The following is a 22,519-nucleotide window of genomic DNA, read 5'->3' as shown; positions in this document are numbered from 1 at the left end:
TCCATGAAACAAGTTAGTTCCGGCTATCATTTACATTGTATAAGCTATAAATAGTAATTCCTTCACCATCCACTTTGTCTTGTTAATAAAACAAAAGCAGACTCTCCTGTGGTGGAAAATTTACTGTTACAAAGTGCTGACACCTGAGACTCCACCCATGATTGGTAAATAAACATCTCCCTACAGAAAGCTACACAATATGACTGACTATATGCTTTCCTTTCTTAAATAAGCATTTGTTGTTTTAATGTATTAATTATTCGATTTAGATTATGTGAGTGTCTGTCATACATGTCTGTGTGAATGATCTGAATGAGCTGTGAGATATAGAACACATTAACACATTGATATAGACCTTTGATTTCTCTTGCAGTGGCACTACTCTCAGAGCATCACTGTTATAGAAAATTAATAAATATTTTTATTATAATCAGATTTGAGAATTCACCAGCACTATGGTATAATATACAATAAGCCCTGTACTGAAAGAACATTTTGTAATCCATTTATAAAGGATGATACTCTGCTATGAATAACGCTAGCCTAAGGGTTGCATAGTTAAGAGGAACACAAATATCCTTTTCCAATTATATCATCTGATGATTCACACAGAATTAACACTGGGGCACAAATACAATACACAGATATTGACCTAAATAAAATATTGCTTGATTAGTTTTATATCTACAAACATATTAATTATATATAGTACTGTGCAAAAATAGGCACCCTATTTTTTAAGTACAAACTTTGTCATAGATTTTTTTTATTTTATGACTTCTACATTATCAACTCAGTACAAAAAAACATTTTAGATTCCAAAACATTAGTTTTCTAGCACAAAATTAAATGTTACAGAAAAATGTCAGTAAAGAAATTAGCATATTATGTAAAAGACCACTTTTCAAACAAAAAACACAATGAAGGCTGCTGGGTTTTGCTGCAAAAATAAGAAGCAAGTTCGACAGTCAAAATCTCCATTTGTCACACCAAATATTGACTTTGTTTCATTTACCACTGTTTACTGCTCTTATTGTAAAATGTAGAAGCATTTTATTTCATTATTTTGAAGGCATCTTTGCTCTACAGCATTTCTTTGCATGTGCCTAAAACCTCTGCACAGTACTGTATACTTACAGTATCCCACAAAAGTGAGTACACCCCTCACATTTTTGTAAATATTTGATTATATCTTTTCATGTGACAAAACTGAAGAAATGACACTTTGCTACAATGAAACGTAGTGAGTGTACAGCTTGTATAACAGTGTAAATTTGCTGTCCCCTCAAAACAACTCAACACACAGCCATTAATGTCTAAACCGCTGGCAACAAAAGTGAGTACACCCCTAAGTGAAAATGTCCAAATTGGGTCCAATTAGCCATTTTCCCTCCCCGGTGTCATGTGACTTGTTAGTGTTACAAGGTCTCGGGTGTGAATGGGAAGCAGGTGTACTCACTTTTGTGAGATACTGTAAAAAAAGACACAACGGATGGTTATGAAACAGTACAGTAAAAGTTTAAAAATGGGATTGCCAACTGAACAATCAATAGCTAATCTTTCCATAATGAAACTGAAGTACAGTGGTGCTTGAATGTTTGTGAACCCTTTAGAATTTTCTACATTTCTGCATAAATATGACCTAAAACAACATCAGATTTTCACACTAAAAGTTCTAAGAGGAGATACAGAAAACCCAATTAAGCAAAATAGACAAAAATATTATACTTGGTCATTTATTTATTGAGAAAAATGCTACAATATTAAATATCTGTAAGTGGCAAAAGTATGTGAACCTTTGCTTTCAGTATCTGGTGTGACCCTCTTGTGCAGCAATAAGTGCAACTAAGTTTCCGGTAACTGTTTATCAGTCCTGCACATCGGCTTGGAGGAATTTTAGCCCATTCCTCAGTACTCTGGGAATGTTGGTGGGTTTCCTCACATGAACTGCTTGCTTCAGGTCCTTCCATAACATTTCTATTGAATTAAGGTCAGGAGTTTGACTTGGTCATTCCAAAACATTAACTTTATTCTTCTTTAACCATTCTTTGGTAGATGTGCTTAGGGTCATTGTCTTGCTGTCTTGACCCACTTTCTCTTGAGATTCACTTCATGGACAGATGTGCGGATATTTTCCTTTAGAATTCTCTAGTATAATTCAGAATTTATTGTTCCATCAATGATGGCAAGCTGTCCTGACCCAGATGCAGCAAAACAGGCCCCAAGCGTGATACTACCACCACCATGTTTCAAAGATGGGATAAGGTTCTTATGCTGGAATGCAGTGTTTTGTTTTCTCCAAACATAACGCTTCTCATTTAAACCAATAAGTTCCATTTTAGTCTAATCTATCCAAAAGCAGTTTTCCAATAGAATTCTGGCTTGCCCATGTGATCTTTAGCAAACTGCAGATGGGCAGCAGTGTTCTTTTTGGAGCACAGTCACTTTCTCCTTGCAATCCGGCCATGCACACCATTGTTGTTCAGTGTTCTTCTGATGGTAAACTCATGAACATTAACATTAGCCAATGGGAAAGAGGCCTTTAGTTGCTTAGAAGTTACCCTGGTTTCCTTTGTGACCTTGTGCACTATTACACGTCTTGCTCTTGGAGAGATCTTTGTTGGTTGACCACTTCTGGGGAGAGTAGCAATGGTCTTGACTTCCTCAATTTATACACAATCTGTCTGACTGTGGAATGGTGAAGTTCAAACTCTTTAAAGATGGTTTTGTAAGCTTTCCAGCCTGATGAGCTCCAACAACTCTTTTTCTGAGGTCCAAACAAAAAAGAGACAGAATATAAGGACTTTTTATTTATTTATTTATTTACATTTAACTAACCCTATTTGTTAAGATGCTGCAACTGGTAAACTAGCCAGTTAGAATGGGAGAAAACATAGCGATTAAACAACTAACTGAGAAGTTTACTTTTAACTTATTAACACCTGATTATTTCCATTTGTCCATTTGTTTAGAAGTGTTATCCTTGTTGTCCTCTTTATAAAGTCACAGCTTATGATTCATCCTTGGATCTTAAATATTATTATTCTGTAACTACAATGAATTATTCAGTAACTCCTGTAAAACTAATAGGAAACATGTAGTTACAAGAGTGAGAAATGTATGCATGAACAAGGGGCAGGTTGAGAGGACAGAAATGATAAAATGTTGGTTCTTCCCTGGGCCCTAGATTAAAGGGACCTGTAAATAACTAGAACAGTACATTTGCAACAGTAACCAGTACCTCCTTTGCAGCAGTACCCAGTACCTTCTACTCCACTGACTGAGCCTCACAAACACACACATTCTACAGATATTGCACATGTATATTTACAGTATACCAAAGATATTGCACATGTATATATACAAATTGAACTCTAGCATATGTACATACACACTGATCTATTTTAGTGTTTCTAATATTTATATTTCTCATATTATTTTTTATTTTATACTACTTCTGACGTATAGGTATTTACAGAAATTATTTTCCTTTATTTGTTGTTACTCCCCCTACTTGTGCTGATGTGTCAACTTGAATTTCCTCTATAGGGGATCAATAAAGGTACATATTATCTTATTTTAGAAAGTGACATTTGAACACTGTACTGGAGACTTTTAGTTTTCTTATACAGTACTTTTTAAACATATCTGTGCAGGTGGTTCCTTCTGTTCCCAAGTCAAGTATCCTTATAAGTGTACCTTTTTTAATTATTGCTCACTTTTATTGAGGCTACACTTTTAAAATGTATTGTCATATTTGACATTCATCTATACTAAGAAGAGACCTCATGAAATACTTGAATTATTCATTACCATTAAAAGCATTCATTTTAAAATTGACCTTTTTAAACTAAACACAGTGGGGTTATTTGCTTTAATTGTTAATTCATTACAATACCCTATTCCTGATATCCTTCTAAATTTCCACAAAAAAAATGTTGTTGTTATGGCTATTCACATTTGTTTACTGTGACCTAGCAAATCATTAGCTAGTTTGCCTTTTTTTAGACAAAAGAATACCTAGAATAATAAAGTGAATACTCAGAAAAATTCAATATTTCCCCTCAAAAGAAGCATTTGTATTAATGTTATCACTGTTTGCCCACTCATTTGCCAGTTTAGTGGTACACCTAGGATATACATAAATGTATTAAACTTTTTATCAGGTACATGTACGCCTACCACACTGGTCTCTGCACTCACATGTTAGTGTCATGGTTTGGAGTTTGGCATGTAATACACACAGTAGCTTTCATTTTCTTAACAGAGTAAAGAGAGATTGGCTAAAGTCAGTAGCTGTAGTACACTTAAAAAGAGCACCTAACAGTACCTGATGTAATAACCAATGTACTCTATATGGCCAAAGGTTTGTAGATGCCCTGACCAATCAAACTAATACATATATCCCATTCCAGCTTTAGTCTTCCTTTGCTTGTCAAAATATACTCCACTCTTCTTTGAAAGCTTTCCACTAGATTTTGGAACATGGCTGTGGGGATTTGTGTTCATTCGGCCAAAAGGGCATTAGTGAGGTTAAGCATTGATGTTGGGTGAGGAGGCCTTGGTGGGCAGTCAGTGTTCCAGTTCATCCCAAAGGTTTTCAGTGGGGTTAAGGTCAGAGCTCTGTGCCAGCCACTCGAGTTCTTCAATACCAACCTTGGCAAATCATATCTTCATGGACCTCAATTTGTGCGCAGGGGCACTGTCATACTGGAACATGGGTTTGGTGGGTTAGTTAGTTCCAGAGAAAGGAATTTGTAATGCTACATCATACAAAGATATTCTAGGCAATTATGTATTTCAAACTTTGTGGCAACAATGAGGGGAACACACACATATGGGTGTGATGTCCAGGTGTCCACAAACCTTTGGCTGAAGAGAAGCAAGCTGGAAAATTACTTACCAACTGGAAAAGATGGACTACCAGTTGTGACTAGCCAGTTTTGGCAGCTGGTAGCTTGTCACACCAAGCTCCCTGCTAAAAAAAAACAAAAACCAACAGAAACCATGACAGAAAATGGTTTCCACTACAAATACCATTACAAACCATTAGCTAATCATTTAAACCATTATCATTAACAGTCCTTAATTGTATCCACTACAGTAGACATAACACACCACCAAAAGAAGGCAACAAATTACCAGTAGAGACCCACAAGGACCGTTACAGCTTCCATTAAAACCAATACAATTCCCATTATAATCATTAAACCCATTACAAATTCTATGAGGGTTTCTACTGGGTTTTTTGTTCAGCGGGGCTGTTTTGTTTTGTTTGTTTTTTTTTTTTCAGCAGGGATGGTAGGTGTACAAATAATGGGCCAATTAAAATGCTAAGACTCATAAGAAAATGCCTCTTCAATATAGTTTTAAAGGATTTTAATAGGTTTTTAAATAGATCTTTAACTTTCTAAAATGGCTCGTCCTGATAGTGTAAGATTTTACACAGCTACAAATTTTAACAGTTCCCAGATTGATAAATAATTTTTTAAAGTGTATTCTCAGTGGTTTTGACCATGAATACAGTTTTAAGAAACTTTCTAACGACAAAAATGTTTGCTCTGATGAGCAGTCTGGTGCTATACTAGTAGCTAGCGTTATACAGAGTGTTGTGTATGTATGTAGAGCAATGGTTTTCAAATTGGGGGCCGCGGCCCCTTTAGGGCCCGCCAGGGGGCGCCCAGGGGGCCTCAACAATTTGGTCGGAGCCACCAAGCCCATCCCTCCCACTAGTACGTTTTCTCTTTCTCACTCTCAGACACCACACACACACACACAATCATTTCATAATGTAATGTAATGTAAAAATGTAAGATGTAATTATTAATAATTAAAAAAGGGATATATATTCAGAAGTCTGTATTTTAAATGTGTTTTAAAGCCAACTTGCAAAAAGGGGGCCTTGGTCAAATGTCAATGCCATTTGGGGGGCCTTGCCCTGGAAAAGTTTGGGAACCCCTGATGTAGAGAAGCTTAATGGCCTCTGCTTAAATAAGGCCTTGTCCTCTCAGCAAACTCTTTCCTATCACATGTATTATGTCATTACAATGTGAAACGTTTTTGCTCCTGGTCAGGCTTGAGAGAGGGAGACTCCTATCTGAAAGTCAAATAGGCGCCATAGGGCTGACACACCAGGAGCGTCCCTCCTGCAAGCAGGAAAAAACAAAACACACACACACACACCAAAGCTGCCCTTGTGTCAACAAACTCTACTGCCATGTTCCAGGAGAAGCCTCTGGACTACTTAATGCCTCTTTTTTTCTACCTAAGAGACTACAATTTTGGGAAATAAATGAATACTGGAGTTATCTGTGAAAATACGGCACCTCCGGCAAACACTTGCCACACCTTCATCCCTCTAACAGGTAAAGCCTTTATGTGTGTAATGGCTACAGCGTTCAGACTTTGGAGTCTTTCCCGGAAATAATAAATAATTTTTTTTAAAAACGCGAAAAGGCTAGCACACGAAATTATTTTTGATTCGGCGGACTTCCTGAGCCGAGCACTTCCTCACCTGTTGCGCTTCCCGTTCAACGTCTTTACTCTCAGTCTTACGCGTTCAAACATGGTGGTGATAAAAGGATTAGTTTCACGTTGGCGTAAACGCTGCTTTGAAACGAGACAATTCTGCTCATAAAGAACTAGTTTGTGGTGTAAACATGAACCTTGCGCAGGTGGACAACTCGGATTTAGGTGTCGTTTTCGTGTCGCTTCGCTTCACGTCGCATGTTTACAGGCTACAACGTCATTAGCTGGATATAAATCGGGTTATAAACTAGTAAAGAGGTTAAACCTGAGCTGAAATATATTCAGACGGCTGAGAAGGTGTTAAATGCTCCATATAGAAGGTTCCTGAAGGTGACTGAGTGAACAGGTGCAGGCTGGACTAATCATGTAGTATCAGACTACAGCTGGACTGAACGAAATGGTGTTGTTTATGGGTGGATTATTATTATTATTATTATTATTATTATTATTGCCTCAAGGTCCATGTTAGTTTTCCTGGAAATATAATTTTGGTGAGCTGATTATAGAAATCACATGCACTAGATGATAACCTAACCTAATCTGTGTAGACCTAGGTCTGTTGCTTTTCATTTATTATATTATCATAGCCTATATGAATGACTGATGAGTGATTTAGATGGTGTGGCATGTATTTGTATTTGCACAGTGAGGGGTTGACCAGGTAAGAGCAGTTTGTCAGGATGTTTACTGTTGGAGGCTTTGTTTACAATCTCGTAGGTAATGAGGTGTGGTCATGATGAGCCGAGCCACCACAATACTCCACATGAAAGTGGAATTAGGCTAAAGTATTAGTGTTATTGTGTTTCAGTAAACTTTCACATTATGACATGTATGCGTATGGGTGTAGCCTGCACTTTTGATAGCTTTGTAAGCATGCCATTCAGGTAAACACACTTGTTTTCCTTCTAATAATACTATATATAGAGTATGGAGGCTAAGATGAAGCGTCAGGCCTCTCAGATGTTTTAGTTTTGCATATCTCTTTAAGGTCTGGTTGCACCCAAAATTGAAAAGGAAGAAATTTACATTTAAAGATTTAATTCCAGCTGTGGCACAGGAGAATTGTGGTCTGATTATAAACTGAATTGATTAGGCTTCTGTTTGTTTGCTTGTGTTTGGGTGCTATTTATCCAACAACTTGATCAAAGCCTGACATTCTGTATCATATAGCAAGGTTTTAGACGTAGAGGTTTTCTACCACCACGTTTGTTAAACTGGCTTTTTACCTGAAGTGATCTTTGTAGGCTGACAGGCATGGCAAGATAAATAAAGTCAATAAAATATTTCTGCTTGGGTGAAATATATTGATGGTTTGGAAAGTTAAGTTGTCAGAGTGTATCACCCAAAGAAAAAAGGAATTTTCTGTCTTTTTTGGTTGCTATAGCAACATCCGACAGGTTTTCCCAGGCTGCATGTATTATATCACATTAATCATGAGTCATTACTGAGTTAATTTTTTTTTTATTGGTAAAAGTAAATGAATAACCTAAGACAACCAAGAATTAAGAATAGGACAGGTTACAATTGTATTAAATTTTATTACTGGTTACATTTAAAATTTCTATTTAGACACCTATAAATGTACTCCAGGACACTGTCAGTGTTTAGGATTGATATAAAACAAACCTTTTCCACCAGCTGATTGAGAGTGATCAAGCACAGTAAATAAGCAAAATATATTTAGTGATAAACTAGAGAGTGACTACTCAAATACAGACATACATCTTTCTCTCTGTCTGTCTGCAGGTAGTATTTTGCATAAAAGCTTTTTTTGGGACTTAGAAACATCTCCTCCCTTGTATTGTGTGTTTGGGAAGTAAACAGATATCTTCATGTCTTACGACATCATCTCCACATGACAAAACTGTCTGTAACATCCAATTTGTCCCTGCAACTTGCAATATTCTAGTGCAACCAAAAGAGTGTCGCACATAATAACTGCCGTTGTTAGCAAATGATAACGATACCTTTTTAAGTACATGTTGTTGACTCGTGCTAACTGTGACGCTACAACCAATATGCAAACGCCAATCAAATGATGACCAGTCAGCAGCTTTCATTTACGTGCTGGTCCAAGAAAATACTTCTGTGTTAGAGCCAACAAACCAACAAGGAAGTTGAGCAGCCAGAATCATATACATAGATGGATTAATCACTACATCGCAATCATGAAAATCAGCAAATCTGAAATAAACATTTAGAAAAACAGACTGAGGTTCTCCTAAAACATCTGAAAGTCTTTTTTTTTTTAATCTGTTGAATAACTTTAGAGTTAAAACATATTGAGTTACTGTTGCGCAGCTGGTAGCATTGCTGCCTTACAGCTCCAGGGTTCCTGGTTCAATTCTTAGCGTGGGTTACTGTCTGTGTTGAGTTTCTGTGCATGTTCTCCTTGTGATCATGATCTCTTCAGGCGATCTCCTGTGTCCTCACCTCACTTTTTTCTTCCAAAATTTGCCAGTAGGTGGATTGGCAACTTTGAATTGCCCCTATGTGTGCATATGTGTGCTCCTTATCCAGGGTGTACTCCTGCCTCACGCCCAGTGCTCCCTGGATAGACTTCAGATCCGCTGCAACCCTGACCAGAATAAAGCAGTTACTGTGGATGAATGAATGAAAAATGACTCGATGTGTTATCACATAGATAGTTATATGGAAGTACCTGAGGATTCAGGCTAAAAAGACCAGTTGGCAGTTTCCAGCGTGATGGTGAGACACATCTGTTTGTTCAGCACTTGATGTTTTCAGTGCTATATGTTTTGACACAGACCCGGTTCAGACACAACAGCGTTGATGTTTATGGTTAAAGTCAGTGATCCCTTTGGTGTATCAAATTTGCTGATGCTTACACAAAGCATTGCTAATGAATGCCCTTTGTTTTGTATATGCTCATCAGCCAATTAGCTGGTGTGGTCCTTCTCAAGAGGCTTTGTAATAAACACTGTTTCATCGTGAAACATTCTCTATAGCAACCAGCACCAGGGAAACAAACACCATATCTGCCCTATGCACCTGTTTGATTTATAAAGCTTCAGTTCACTGGATTGAGTTGCAGCCACAAGCTACAGACTACCCTCAATTGGAATTGACATCGGCACATGGTAGAAGGAAAGACACACACACGGGTACACACAGAGTGGAGAATAGAAAGACAAAGATGAAGCAGACTCAGAAGAGATTGGGGGGGATGGGCAAAAGAAGAGAAAAGGGAACAGGAGAGATGTCAGACCAGTTTTGTTCATTTTTTAAAATAAATCAATAACTAGTGCATGTCCACACAGAAGACAGCACTCTCACCCTTCTACAATGTCATACCCAAATTGAGCGCAATCTTATAAGACCATTTCAAGAATAGTATTTGCTTCCTATCATACATTCACACTAGCAAGCAACAAGGCGCTAGTAGTTTGACTCGTGTGTGTGTGTTTTGAGACAGTGTGACAATGTGCTAGGCTTTTTACTAGCTCGTACAAAAAAAAAGTCTTTATACGTGTTTAATGAGAGATCATACAGTATATGACAGGATAATATGAAAAATTTCTCCTGTTTTTATGAACCAAACAGTAAATAAGAACTACTTGCATGTAGGAATTACATTTGTCTTTTGGATTTATCACGCTACTGCATTGTACTTCATTTGCATAGAAGTGAGAAAATCTTAATTCACAGGCCCTTGTCACGCTGCCGCACTGTTGCTTGCTGCTGTTGCTGAAATCATGGCTCCATTTTGCACACGTACATAGAAAATGAACTGTCCCCTGACGCTTTGTCACATGGTGGTGTGAATGCAGGGTTGCCCCAAAGATGCCCCTTTTTTAATGTTCTTTCTTATCTTTTCACACAGACAAACATTTGAGAAACACTGAAGAATATTTTAAGAAACCACAGACTAATCCTAAAATTAAGAGCTTTATATATGTGGTACTTAAAATTTTCATGCACCACTTTTTCAGTCATAATGCACTTCATAGGCATACTGTATAGGCTATGTTTATGCAAAACATGTTCATGCTACATGAACATGTTTTGGAATAGTGCAGTGAAACAATTTCAACATTTATTTTAATAGAAGCTCTTTATAAAAGTTTTATTTAACCCTTGATCTTGACAATACACGTGGCCAAATATTACCTACTTACTGTAGTTTATAGCGAACTTTACATTCTTTCCATGCGTCTTACTGTAAATACTTGATCCACTGAAATTGAAGTAGGAAGAATGGTGAGTAACTGACCTGGCAATTTAGTAGACTAGTTATAAATTGCTTTAACTGTTGATTTAAAAACAGCTCCTCCAGGATTTCCTGATCGCAGAAATTAATGGAAACTCAAGGAAACTTCGCAGTTTCGGAGGAGCGTGCAAATTTTCAAACCTATTGCAGATTTTCTGCAGATTTGGGCCAAGACATCATCACAACGGGCCATGTGACATCATTCAGCCAAAGCCGTGTTCGTCACATGCGTCACACATGAGTACAGCTAAAAGGTCTCATTTACTAACAAACATCACTGCGAAAGACAATTCCGTGCAATTGTGATTTTGCCGAACTCAAGTAGTTTTCCACAAAATCTCAGCAAATTGCATCGCAAATTTTTGAAAAAAGCCGCACCAAAATCGAGCATTTTTGGCTGCAACAATCACAAAAAAAAACTCAGTGAAATCCTCCATGGCTTATAAAAATCTTTGTAAGTTTTAACTGACTAAAAACCAGCAAGTAAAAGTAATACTATAAGGATATACACTTCATGGAATAGTTTCCATGTAACCTTACTTGGAAACCTACTACTGCATCAGCAAAGAGCCCAGAATGTGTTTAGCCAATTTACAAATATGTGCTTTATTTTTATTATTCAACAGAACACAGCCTTTGTTTATACATTGTGGATTATAATCCTGCAGCCAAAATCCAAAAAAAGCACTGGAACTTAACACATTAATTGAATGTCTTTTTTTTAATGCTACATACTTAATAGGGAGCATGTGTCTTAATTAGGGCTGTAACTAACGATTATTTTGATAATCATTCATGATTATTTCTTCGATTAATCGATTAGTTGGGTTAAAAGCCCAATTTTTATTTTCTGTATTTTTTCGAAAAAACATCTTATTTCACATTCTGCGCAATTTTGTTCTTCAAACATTGTGCAAATTGAAGGCTAGGTGTTAAATATATCTATGTGGGCTGTTCTACATTGTGCAAAGGATTTATTTTTTAATATGAACATTATATTTTGAAAACAAAAAAAAACAACTGATTTTTAACAAGCTTTAAAACAGAAGTTAAATCACTCTATTAAAAAAAAAAGTAAGAAAAACAAAAGCACAGACTAAGTGTTAACTGGTAAGAGGTTGAATGTTCTGCAGTAACACACACATTCACTCATCTGAACACAGTAACATGTTACTTTATTCTGTAAATGTACGATACTTCTTATATTTATATACAATTATATATTATAACCTCATTAAAGTTACTGCTCTCATAAAAACACAATTACTTTTGTTTATAAATATAGCATCAGACAACATATTTGATCAAAATGAATATTTTAGTCAGAGCTATTGTGCTTCCCTTCTACTGTGCACTGTTTGATTGGCGCGCTCATTCAATGAAGTTTAATGGAGACTCACTTGCTGTCAGGACGAGGCTTTATGTAAAATGGAAATACTGGCGTGAATTTCTAATATCTACAGATTAGGATATAAATATAATATAATTATCGATTTTATCGATTAGTTGTTGCAGCCCTAGCCTTAATACAGCAGAGGTAGTAAGTGTTGCTATAGGAAAATAATCAACAAGAAGGTGGTGTGATGTTACATCCGTCAAGATTGATTATTTTCCAGTTAAACCAGTGCTTTATTCCTGTTATACCACAGCTATTTTAATGGTTACATTTTCCATTAATTACAGAAGGACACATTATTTAACTTTGTGAAACACCTACAAAACAAGTTAGTTCCAGTTATTACTTATAGCAGCTATAAACAGCTGTTCCCTCACAGCCCTCCTGAAAAGAAAAAAAAAAACGATAGAAACCACAACAGAAATTATAATGGTTTCCAACAACAAATACCATTACAAACCATCAGCTAACCTTTAAAACCATTACCATTATTGGACCTTAATGGTATCTACTAGACAACTACTAAGATGCTACCAATAGAAGGCAACAGATTACTAGTAGAGACCCACAGGGACCATTAGAGTTTCCATTAAAACCAATACAATTCCTCTCTTCTAAAGACTTTGCAATGAATGAAAACTTTGAGATTTCAGCAATATTGTGGTATAAAAAAAATAGCCAACTTTAGATTAGCTCACTAATACTGAGCTTTTTATAATTAATTGAGGAAGCCACATATTGTGATCACAGTAGTATTAATTGTGCCCTTGAGCTGCTGCCTAATGCTGATAAAAAATAAATAAACGAAGATGAGGGTAAAGATTTAAACCTGATTTTTTGCCAAATTCATAACCATTCAAATGAATTGAAGTGAGTCTGATATCATCTGGGCTTTTTTCCAGTTTTCAGTCGTCCAGATTCAGTGAGCCTGTGTCCAATGTAACCTCAATATAATACCTCAGAGTAAATACCCTGTTCTTGTCGACAGGAGTAGATCCTGATGTGTCACAGCACATCTGCCTCAAGGTTTGATGTACTGTGTATCCTGAGATGCTTTTCTGCTCACCACGGTTGTAAGGGAAAGGGAGTAGTTATTTGAGTTACCGTAGCCTTTCTGTCAGCTTGAATGTGTTTGGCCATTCTTCTCTGACCTCTCTTATCAGCAAGGCGTTTCCACCTGCAAAAATTCCACTCACTGGATATGTATTGTTTTTTCACACCATTCTGTTTAATCTTTAGAGTCTGGTGTGTGAAAATCGCAGGAGAGCATCAGTTTCTGAAATACTCCAACCAAATTCATTTTCTAGTGATTAACCGACTTTGTTAAGACAGACCTTGTTATCATGACTAAGGACAAGGCAGAAGGAAATGAAACCAGAGTTCCTATGGGATTTGTTTATTGTGGCCTTTGTTAATCCTCTGGTGTGCTAGTGATTGTGTGTGTGTACAAGTCCATGTTCTTCCATTGTTTGCGAGAGATTTGCTACATGATTGCCTTGTTCTTTAAATGACTCTGCAGTATTGCAGGTTTCCTACACTTTAACGCAACAATCCAAGTTGTTATTCAGACAGTATTTTAAAATGAACAAAACATTTTATGTATGTAAGCAGGATGTATGTTTACAGCACAGGAGCTCATGTCTAGGTGAGAGAAAAAGAAAAAAAAATCCTGGGTAAGGGAAAAATTTAAAGGCCTGTTGTCTCTATAGTACGATACAAAGCATTTAACGCTTTCAGAGCGCTAGAACAGAGCGCTGGCGCTCCAGCAGAGATTAGAAATTCGCTCTTCTTGTTAACTTCAATGGAGGAAGAGCTGCCAATGCATTACGCTCCAAATTTCAATCTGCAGCACTTTAAACTGCCAATCTTGAATAACCTCTGCCTTTCACCTCTTGCTGGTTTTCCAAGATGGAGCATTTCAATTTACTCCTGAAGATGGTGTGCAGCCCTTCGTCATTTTATCTTTAAACTCCTAATCTATCTAAATTTACTGGTTATATAATAATAATAATAATAATAATAATAATAATAATAAACTTTATTTTATAGAGTGCCTTTAAAAGCAGCTTGTCAAAGCGCTGTACACAAAATAAGCAGTACACAGAAAAAAAATAATAATAATAATTAATAATAATAATAGACATCAGCAGTCAAATGCAAGTTTAAAAAAGTAAGTCTTAAGTTGAGCTTTAAAAATGCCAAAGGTCTGAGCTTCCCTAAGTTTGAGAGGAAGTGAGTTCCAAAGGGAAGGAGCATAGAGAGAAAAAGCCCGTCGCCCATAGATTTTAAGCGGGTTTGTGGAACAGTTAACAGATTACACTGTGAGGAGCGTAGTCTGCGATTTGGGGTGTAAGGAATTAATAAAGCATAAATATAAATAACCAAAATGATCTGGCAATATCTGAAGCCTTGTCTCCATTAGCTTTGTGACTCCCAGTCCTCAGTGAATCTTGATTAATCTATATTAAAATAGTTTAACCTGACCAAAAGAAAGTATAATATTATAATCTAATCTTTATAGTGTAATAGTCTGCTGGAATACAGCATTTCTCAGAGTAAATAGCCTCCAGAAAGCTGGCAAATATGGAAAAAAAAATATGACCCTATTTCTCTTTCTATCTTTCTCTCTCCTCCCATGCGCTCTGTCTCTGTGAGCTGCGTACGATGTTGATACGGGGGAGAAAGAAATGTCCATGTGGCATATAACATAAGATCAAGCCTGATATCAGTTATATTTGATTGTAACTGGTTTTTAATTATTATTATGTAACGCTGGTGTGTAGAACTCAAACTGAGAAGGCTTTAATGCTGGTCCACTTCTTTGTTGTTGCATGTTGCTGGAAGACACCACATACTATAAAAGCTGCCATTTTACTGGATGTATGTTTACATTGACTCGTGCTCTTTATCTGCTTCGTCCAAGTCCAAAACATTCATGTTTCATGCAGAGTCTCTATGACATTCTGCAGTGTTTAAAAAGCACATATGGGTTTTGTAGAATGGAAGATGCCCAGCGCAGTTTTATGGCCAGCATGATGCAGCGTCTGGCCGCAGATGAGGAGGTGCGCAGCTGCTGTAGTAATCCTCCTGTAATAACTAGCTCATACTACAGCCAGTCAGACATGTACTACTACACACGTCTGGTGTTTAATCATCACCTAGTCACCTTTTTTTTTTCTTTTTTCCTCAACCTTGATTTTACAATTTTATTTTCACAACTTTTCCGAACTGTGGCATTTGCCATAAAATGATATACTGTACTGTGTTCTGAGGTCTGTCCTAATGCGAATGTAGAGCTCAAACCAGAATATGAATGTGACCATAAGAACGAGAAGGCACAAGCCTTTCTTTCTCACCACACATCAGGAAGGAGGAAACTAGAAGGGGGGAAATGACCAGCCGTGTCCTTGTTCTATCACAGCCTTTCACAGACTACTCCATCAATTATTTACCTTGCATTTGGCCACAAAGAGCAGGAGAAATGGCATAGCCTGAATGTAAAAAAGAAAGGTCAGCACATCTGCGAAGGGATACGGAGCCATCCGCAATGTCACACATGCAAGTTTGTCTCTCTGCGCTCGAGAGATTCAAGCCCTGCCATGAACCTGGCAGAACCATATGTCAAATCAATATTCGATGGCACTGCCTCAGACTGAGAATGGTGAAAGCATTGTGGGTGTTATTTGATGGGTTTTTTTTTCTTTCTCCCAGTATAAAATACTGTAGCTGAAAGGTCAGATGCATTGGGTGGGGCTTGTCTTCATGAATTCTGCTTTGGAGGGATGTAGATAGTGTGGTAGTCATGTAGTGCTGTCATGTCTGTTAAGGCGCTGACGTAATGTTAATCACGGTCTTATTTCTGCTATTGGCAACTCAGAGATGGAAACCTATAGGAACTCTGCGCTTACTCTCATTCTGACACTATTGTATTTCTTTAGTAGAAGTCCATCTTTACATATTTGTCATCCTTGCCATATGTCATTAATCTATTATCTCATTAATGTCATTAATCTATAATCGAATGGGGCAGCTGTGGCTCAGCTGGTTGAGCGGGTTGTCCACTAATCCACTAATCGTAGGCTGGCCCACATGACTCCACATGCCGGAGTGTCCTTGGGCAAGACACTGAACCCCAAGTTGCTCCCGATGGCAAGTTAGCGCCTTGCATGGCAGCTCTGCTACCATTGATGTGTGAGTGTGTGTGTGTGTGTGTTTGTGAATGGGTGAATGAGACACAGTGTAAAGTGCTTTGGATAAAAGCGCTATATAAGTGCGCCATTTACCATTTTACCATTCATTAGCTTTAAAACGCATGATGAAAGCTGCCTGTGTCTAACAGATACACTCATATGTCCCCTTTTTTCTATCCAGCCCTGCTATCCAGTTGTCCAGATGGGGTGCAGATGCTGTAGCATGCTAAAAAGGTAAGAATGAAGAAATAACCTAAATTACTGATCCTCACTCCAGCCAAGTGACAAAAGCTCACTGTGGCCTGTTGGTGTTTATAAATGTCGAGTGTGTCAGAAAGTCGAGTGGAGGAAGAAAAGGTTTTGAGAAGCTGTTATTACTCTAAATATTGGTTGTTGTTCGCGAACAAATCAGCCATGCTAAAGGGATCAGAATAGCTACTGCATTGCCTTTTACTTTCTTTCTGCATTTATCCTGGAGGAACTGGCAGGATGAAAGAAAAGAACAGTGTTGTAAAGGCTTTATCTAAAGCACAAATATGACTGCTGAATATCACTGGCACTGTTAATGTGCTTTAAAATATTATCAAAAGCAAACCAGATGGTGATGTGTCTGTGAAGAAGAAGAAAATATGTTATGAAAGACACCTGTGCTAAAAGGGAAATTGCAACTTTAAACTCAAAGGATAACAAGCTACTTTTATCTCTTTCATCCAGGCTTAATGGTCAGGTAGTGTGTTATCTGTGAATGTAGCCAGCCTAAATGCTTAGTGTGTTATCTGTGAATGTAGCCAGGCTAAATGGTCAGGTAGTGTGTTATCTGTGAATGTAGCCAGGCTAAGTGGTCAGGTAGTGTGCTATATGTGAATGTAGCCAGCCTAAATAGTGAGGTTGTGTATTATCTGTGAATGTAGCCAGCCTAAATAGTGAGGTAGTGCGTTATCTGTGAATATAGCCAGGCTAAATAGTGAGGTAGTGCGTTATCTGTGAATATAGCCAGGCTAAATGGTCAGGTAGTGTGTTATCTGTGAATGTAGCCAGGCTAAATGGTCAGGTAGTGTATTATCTGTGAATGTAGCCAGGCTAAATGGTCAGGTAGTGCGTTATCTGTGAATGTAGCCATTCTAAATGGTCACAGCAAGAATGCCATTTCCCAGTAGCCACCAATGATAATGGCCTCTATTTTGTTACTGCTATAAATTCGATAGTTTTGCTGGTTATGGTACAGATTCAGTGGAAGGTGTACATAATGCCCAGTGTCACACTTCTAGGCTTAGCTCGAGTTGGTTAAATGGATTGCCTCATGCAAATACCATACAAACGTGACCCAACGCACACAAACTTTGTTCCACTTTTTGTTTAAATGCATTCCCCTTAGACATTCACATTAAATGCCTCTTTGGTTTTTCCCAACACTTAATATTTCCTACACTGTGAGGATTTTGTTTTGGGTTATGACCATTACAATATCTGTGGGTTTGTGCAGGTATAGGTAAATCCCTATAAGCTAAAACAGGGTCCACTCTTGTGTGCTATATGGAAATCATATTCTGCCTTATTCTGATGCATCATAGTTACCAATGAAACTGAAAAGCAGACATGGCTAATTACCTTGACACCTCATATAAATGCCATTATTGTGTTGTCATCAGGTTCTTAAAGGGAATCTAAGGCTCTTTATAATGCTTACCATACTTTTGGCCAATACCTCATGAATTTCTCTACCACAAACAGAAGTTGACGTTGGCCTTGTATTTTCAAAACATTTGCAGCTGGCTGCACTGGATTCACTTCAAGACTAAACGTAAACTGACATGAAAATGGTACGATCATGATTTTCATTGAAGGCTAGTGCAGATGCACATTTAAACCTGTCAGTCAACTGAGTGAACTGGAAAATTGCCAACATCTGCAAGCCTATAGAAGCTTTCCCTGTTAACAGGGAGCATACCTCAGCACAGCGTGCCATACAGACACAGCATGCTGTATCTGTGCAGAATAATTATACTTGATGGATCCAGCCTATGAGAATATATATTAATGACATGTATTGTAGATCAGGTTGTGACATAAAGGAGTACAGACAGAAACATAAATGTAAAAATAAACAACTACGCACGAACGAATATGCATAAAGATGAACAGATTGACATCGGCCAAGTTTGGTGTCTTTACCACTGGCTTGCTGTGTCTAGCTCTGGGAAGTAATCTGTCTCCTTCTCCCTCTTCAACCCCGGGTGGTTTTGTGGGCTTTCTTTTGGTGGAGGATGTGAAGTGCAGAAAGAGCTTTGCAGGAAACGTTACAGCTCTTATCACCATCCATAAATACACACACACACACACACACACACACACGCACACAGTTCCTCATCTCTCAGGCTCTCACCTGCCTGTTAGCAGGTGGGAAACTGTGCTGCTCATGCATGAGGGTTGTTTTGTGTTCCTTACAGGTTTAAAAAAAAAAATTGTTAGGCTTCTGAAAGCGAGCCACCATTATATAATGTGCTAATGAGGAAAAGAGAGAGGTAGTCACAGAGCAGAGCACAATAGTGGACTCGTTGCAGAGGGCATTACTGCGTCAGAGGCTGCGTTTGCGTACCCAATGCAAATTTAGTGTGCAGTCAAATCAACTGGTTTGACTTATCAAGTTGTAAAAGAAGCAAATAACCAGGCTTTTGTTTGGAGCACTATGGGTTTGTCAGGGTCTCTTTTTCTTCCTCGATATCATGATTATTTCTGAATATCACTTTATATTATGGCTCACACTTGTCCAGAAAGGACATTTTATCTTATCTGTATAAAGCAGTCTGCGATTTTTTTTTTCTTTTGCTGCATTGTGTTCTTTATCCATCTCTCTGATTCTTTTGTAGTTACATCTATGACCCTACAGACCCTGTGGATGTCAATGACCTGAAGCAAGATCCTTCCACGAATTCCTTAGTCTCTTCCTACCAATGTCACAGTCGGGCAGATGATGGGAAAAAACAAGGCTTTCACAATTTGGGCTACACCAGCAACAGCAACCTTAGCAAATCCGACATCGAAAACAATCACATAAACCAGGCTAGGTCGAACCTTCCCCAGACAACAGGGGGCAAATCTAGTCTCTATATTTTGCAACCAGATGGAGGGGTCTCACCAACCCTTCCTAGTACTCCGCCCTTATGCCCCGTTTCACCATTGGGCACAGAACCTGGGAAACAAACAGAAAGGTTCCGGGACTCGGGCCTAGGAAATGGCTGCTTGTGCAAAACAGACCAGGAAGAGGAAGGAAGACAGAGAGCAGGGGACACGGCAGACGAGGAGAGTGTCATATCTGTGGACATCCATACCAGCAGCACCAGCCTCTCCTCAACCGAGACCAAGCTTGTGATAGACGAAGATTCGTCATTCTCCCGGAAAGCAGGATCGAAGGAAAAAGACACCGAGGACACTGTGAGTGTCACAGACTCTATGGTGGCAGAAGCACTCGCTGCCTTGGAGGCAGCCACTGCAGGGGAGGATTACGAGTAAGAACTGGAGCTCCCCACCTGTCATGACGCCTGGACCTGACCTGAAAGTGCACCAAATATGGCCAAAAAAATATATTTTTTTCCTTATATACGTTTCATTTGCAAAGTCTTCATGAAGGATTTTTTAAAAAAATGAACTTTTAAACAGATTCTATTTGTTTACAGGTCATACTGTATATAAACAGAATATATAATATATTTGATATGTTCTGCCAAGCATATTGGTAGCATGGAGTGTATGGGCTGTTACTTTCTGAACCTTTCTCAGTGCCTTTTATAGTCTACGCAAGTCTGTGATGAGCATTTCATTATTTTGTTTCGTTGACCATATACAATATTCCCCCTAACTTCATGATGATAATATAAGCTGGGGAGGGCAGACACACAGTTGGAGCAAGTGACCAATGGGTCATAGAAAAAGGACACTGTTGGTCTTCCTTCCCAAAATGTGAACACTTTTCAGTGGAACCGGGATTTTGAGCAGGTGCACCCTCATGGGGAGAGCTTTATTCTTGAAATTTAAACTGATAAACCCCAACACTGTAAACATGTCCACGTTGTCTTATTTTGGTCTTAATTGATCAGTTTATAATTTTTTTTTAATTCTTACATTTCTAATCAGACTGATGTTAAGCACATCATCAACTTTTTAGTCTTGATTACAGACATCTTGATTCCATTAATGTGTAAAGAAAGCTTCTGTTGTCTTGGAGTTGAAGTGAACATCTGACTGACATTGACCATGAGTACTAGTTAGCCCTGCCTCTTGAGTTACTTCAGTAGTTTTAAGAAACCGACTGAGAGGACCCTCTCTTCAAACTAGGAGAGTGGGTTCACATTTGAACTACTGGGAAAACTGTAGCAGTTTCCACATCCCTGTTCTGCAGGAAGTTATATGTGGAGAACACCTACATTTCATGCAGACTTTTCATAAATATTATTATTATTATTATTATTATTATTATTATAGTGCTAACTGCTGTGATGTTATGTATATGGATGTTATGACAGCTGGAGCTAATGATGGTAGTTGACCAAAAAAAAAAAAAAACCTTAGCTGTGAAACAATGGTTAACTAAATGAGGCTCAAGATTTCAGTTGATAACTTGATGTGAAGATGGACATTGCATTTCCACAAAATTATGAAGAAGCACAGTAAAACGCTTTTCTCAACCTAGCAGGTAAATGTGATCTTACATTATCAGCCATATATATATATTTTTTTTTTCAAATGCTACTTTCATAAGCTTTTCTGTTTATGAAAGTTAAACTTTCAGTAGCAAAGGATTCTGAAAGTATGGACTATGTATATGTTATAGTACAGCCAAAACTATTTTCTTTGGCAAAATGTATATATGTAAATGCACTCACTGTTTCATCTATAAATATTTATTGCCTTTCATGAGGAGATAAATACAGATGTGTATTTTAAAACAATTTTTGTCATTCAAAATCTGATCCACTTATTTAATAATAAAGCACGATGCCTGTGATCATGACTGGTATTGTTAGTAATCTAGTAATATTTCTAAGGAATGCACCGCAAGATTCTCGCAAAAGTCTTCCACACAGCAATAGACCCAAGATGCTCCAACTGTACATGAGCATGATTGTGAGCACAGTCTACTGTTTACTTAAATGCTAAAAAAGATGTAAAAAAAGTCAGCAGGGGGGAGGGCAGCAGTGGTGGCTTGATGGAGGCAGTGGTGGCTTGGCGGTTAAGGCTCTGGGTTACTGATTGGAAGGTTGGGGGTTCAAGCCACAGCACTGCCAAGCTGCCACTGTTAGGCCCTTGAGTAAGGCCCTTAACTCTCTCTACTACAGCATGATACGCTGTATCATGGCTGACCCTGTGCTCTGACCCCAACTTCCTATGCTTCCTGGGATATGCAAAGAAAAGAATTTCACTGTGCTGTAATGTATATGTGATAAATACTCAGTATCATTATACTTAACTACGGCTATTTATACTCGCCTATACCACTAGGATAGTGTACATTTTTGTTTTATTAATCTATTGATTTTTATAAAACGGCAAAAATATTTATTTAAAAAATATCTCTTTGCAGCATTATAATCAAGTAATACTACTACAGAACTCTTGACTAGGCTCAGTTAAATAACAGGTTACTAACTGCAATACATTAGACAATTATCAGATAATCGATAACAGCATGGCCCTGATTTGTTTTATTCAAACCAGACAAATTAAAAATAAAGGCAAAATAATTATCCTCTGTCTGTCCTGCCAAGTGAAATACTCACTCTGCTTGCCATGTTTCTGTGATGCGAATCATTTTCTCTGTTGTAACGCACTCCATCATTTCCATCTAATGTTTTTAGTCTAAGTCAAGTGGTGTATCGCAGCACAGCGTGCTTCATAACACAGTCCAACCAATCGATAATGAAATTCATCGCCAACTATTTTTATTAGTGATTTTGTCAAATTAGTTGCTGTGATCCTATTCTGCTTTTCCTTCTCTTTCAGCACAAACAAGTGTAAAACATTTGATCTGTTGTGTAAGTCTTCAGTACATGAAAATCTTCAGAATCCAGCATAAATAGTTAATACAAAAATTATATTTGAAAATTATAATTAATTATATTGTCATCTTCAACCAGCTCAAAAGGACCCATGTCACACCCCTCTTCATCTCCCTCCACT

General features: G+C 37.8%; 1 protein-coding gene across 6 annotated transcripts; it reads left to right on the top strand.

Moving 5' to 3' along the window:
* Positions 1–5,917: 5,917 nt before the first annotated feature.
* On the top strand, positions 5,918–21,758 carry zgc:194930 (uncharacterized protein LOC557813 homolog). 6 transcript variants are annotated; one of them, XM_053629250.1, is made up of 3 exons: positions 5,918–6,365; positions 16,527–16,579; positions 19,213–21,757. In XM_053629250.1, the coding sequence occupies exons 2-3, from the start codon at positions 16,548–16,550 to the stop codon at positions 19,853–19,855; spliced, it is 675 nt and encodes a 224-aa protein (XP_053485225.1). In that variant the 5' UTR covers positions 5,918–6,365; positions 16,527–16,547; the 3' UTR covers positions 19,856–21,757. The 6 variants fall into 6 exon arrangements, with proteins under 6 accessions (XP_053485225.1, XP_053485229.1, XP_053485226.1 ...); XM_053629254.1 differs by lacking the exon at positions 5,918–6,365 and adding an exon at positions 6,451–6,874; XM_053629251.1 differs by lacking the exon at positions 5,918–6,365 and adding an exon at positions 6,867–6,941.
* Positions 21,759–22,519: the final 761 nt, after the last annotated feature.

Source organism: Ictalurus furcatus, chromosome 7, assembly GCF_023375685.1.
Source record: "Ictalurus furcatus strain D&B chromosome 7, Billie_1.0, whole genome shotgun sequence".
NCBI classification, from domain to species: Eukaryota; Metazoa; Chordata; class Actinopteri; order Siluriformes; family Ictaluridae; genus Ictalurus; species Ictalurus furcatus.
Note: the sequence above shows the minus strand (reverse complement) of the source record. Positions and strands in the feature narration are given on the sequence as shown.

What these genes read in the sequence shown, in the direction of transcription:
- zgc:194930 (XM_053629249.1), top strand. An exon ending in TGCTGTAGCATGCTAAAAAG is followed by an intron (nt 16,580 to 19,212) that starts GTAAGAATGAAG and finishes ATTCTTTTGTAG; the next exon opens with TTACATCTATGACCCTACAG.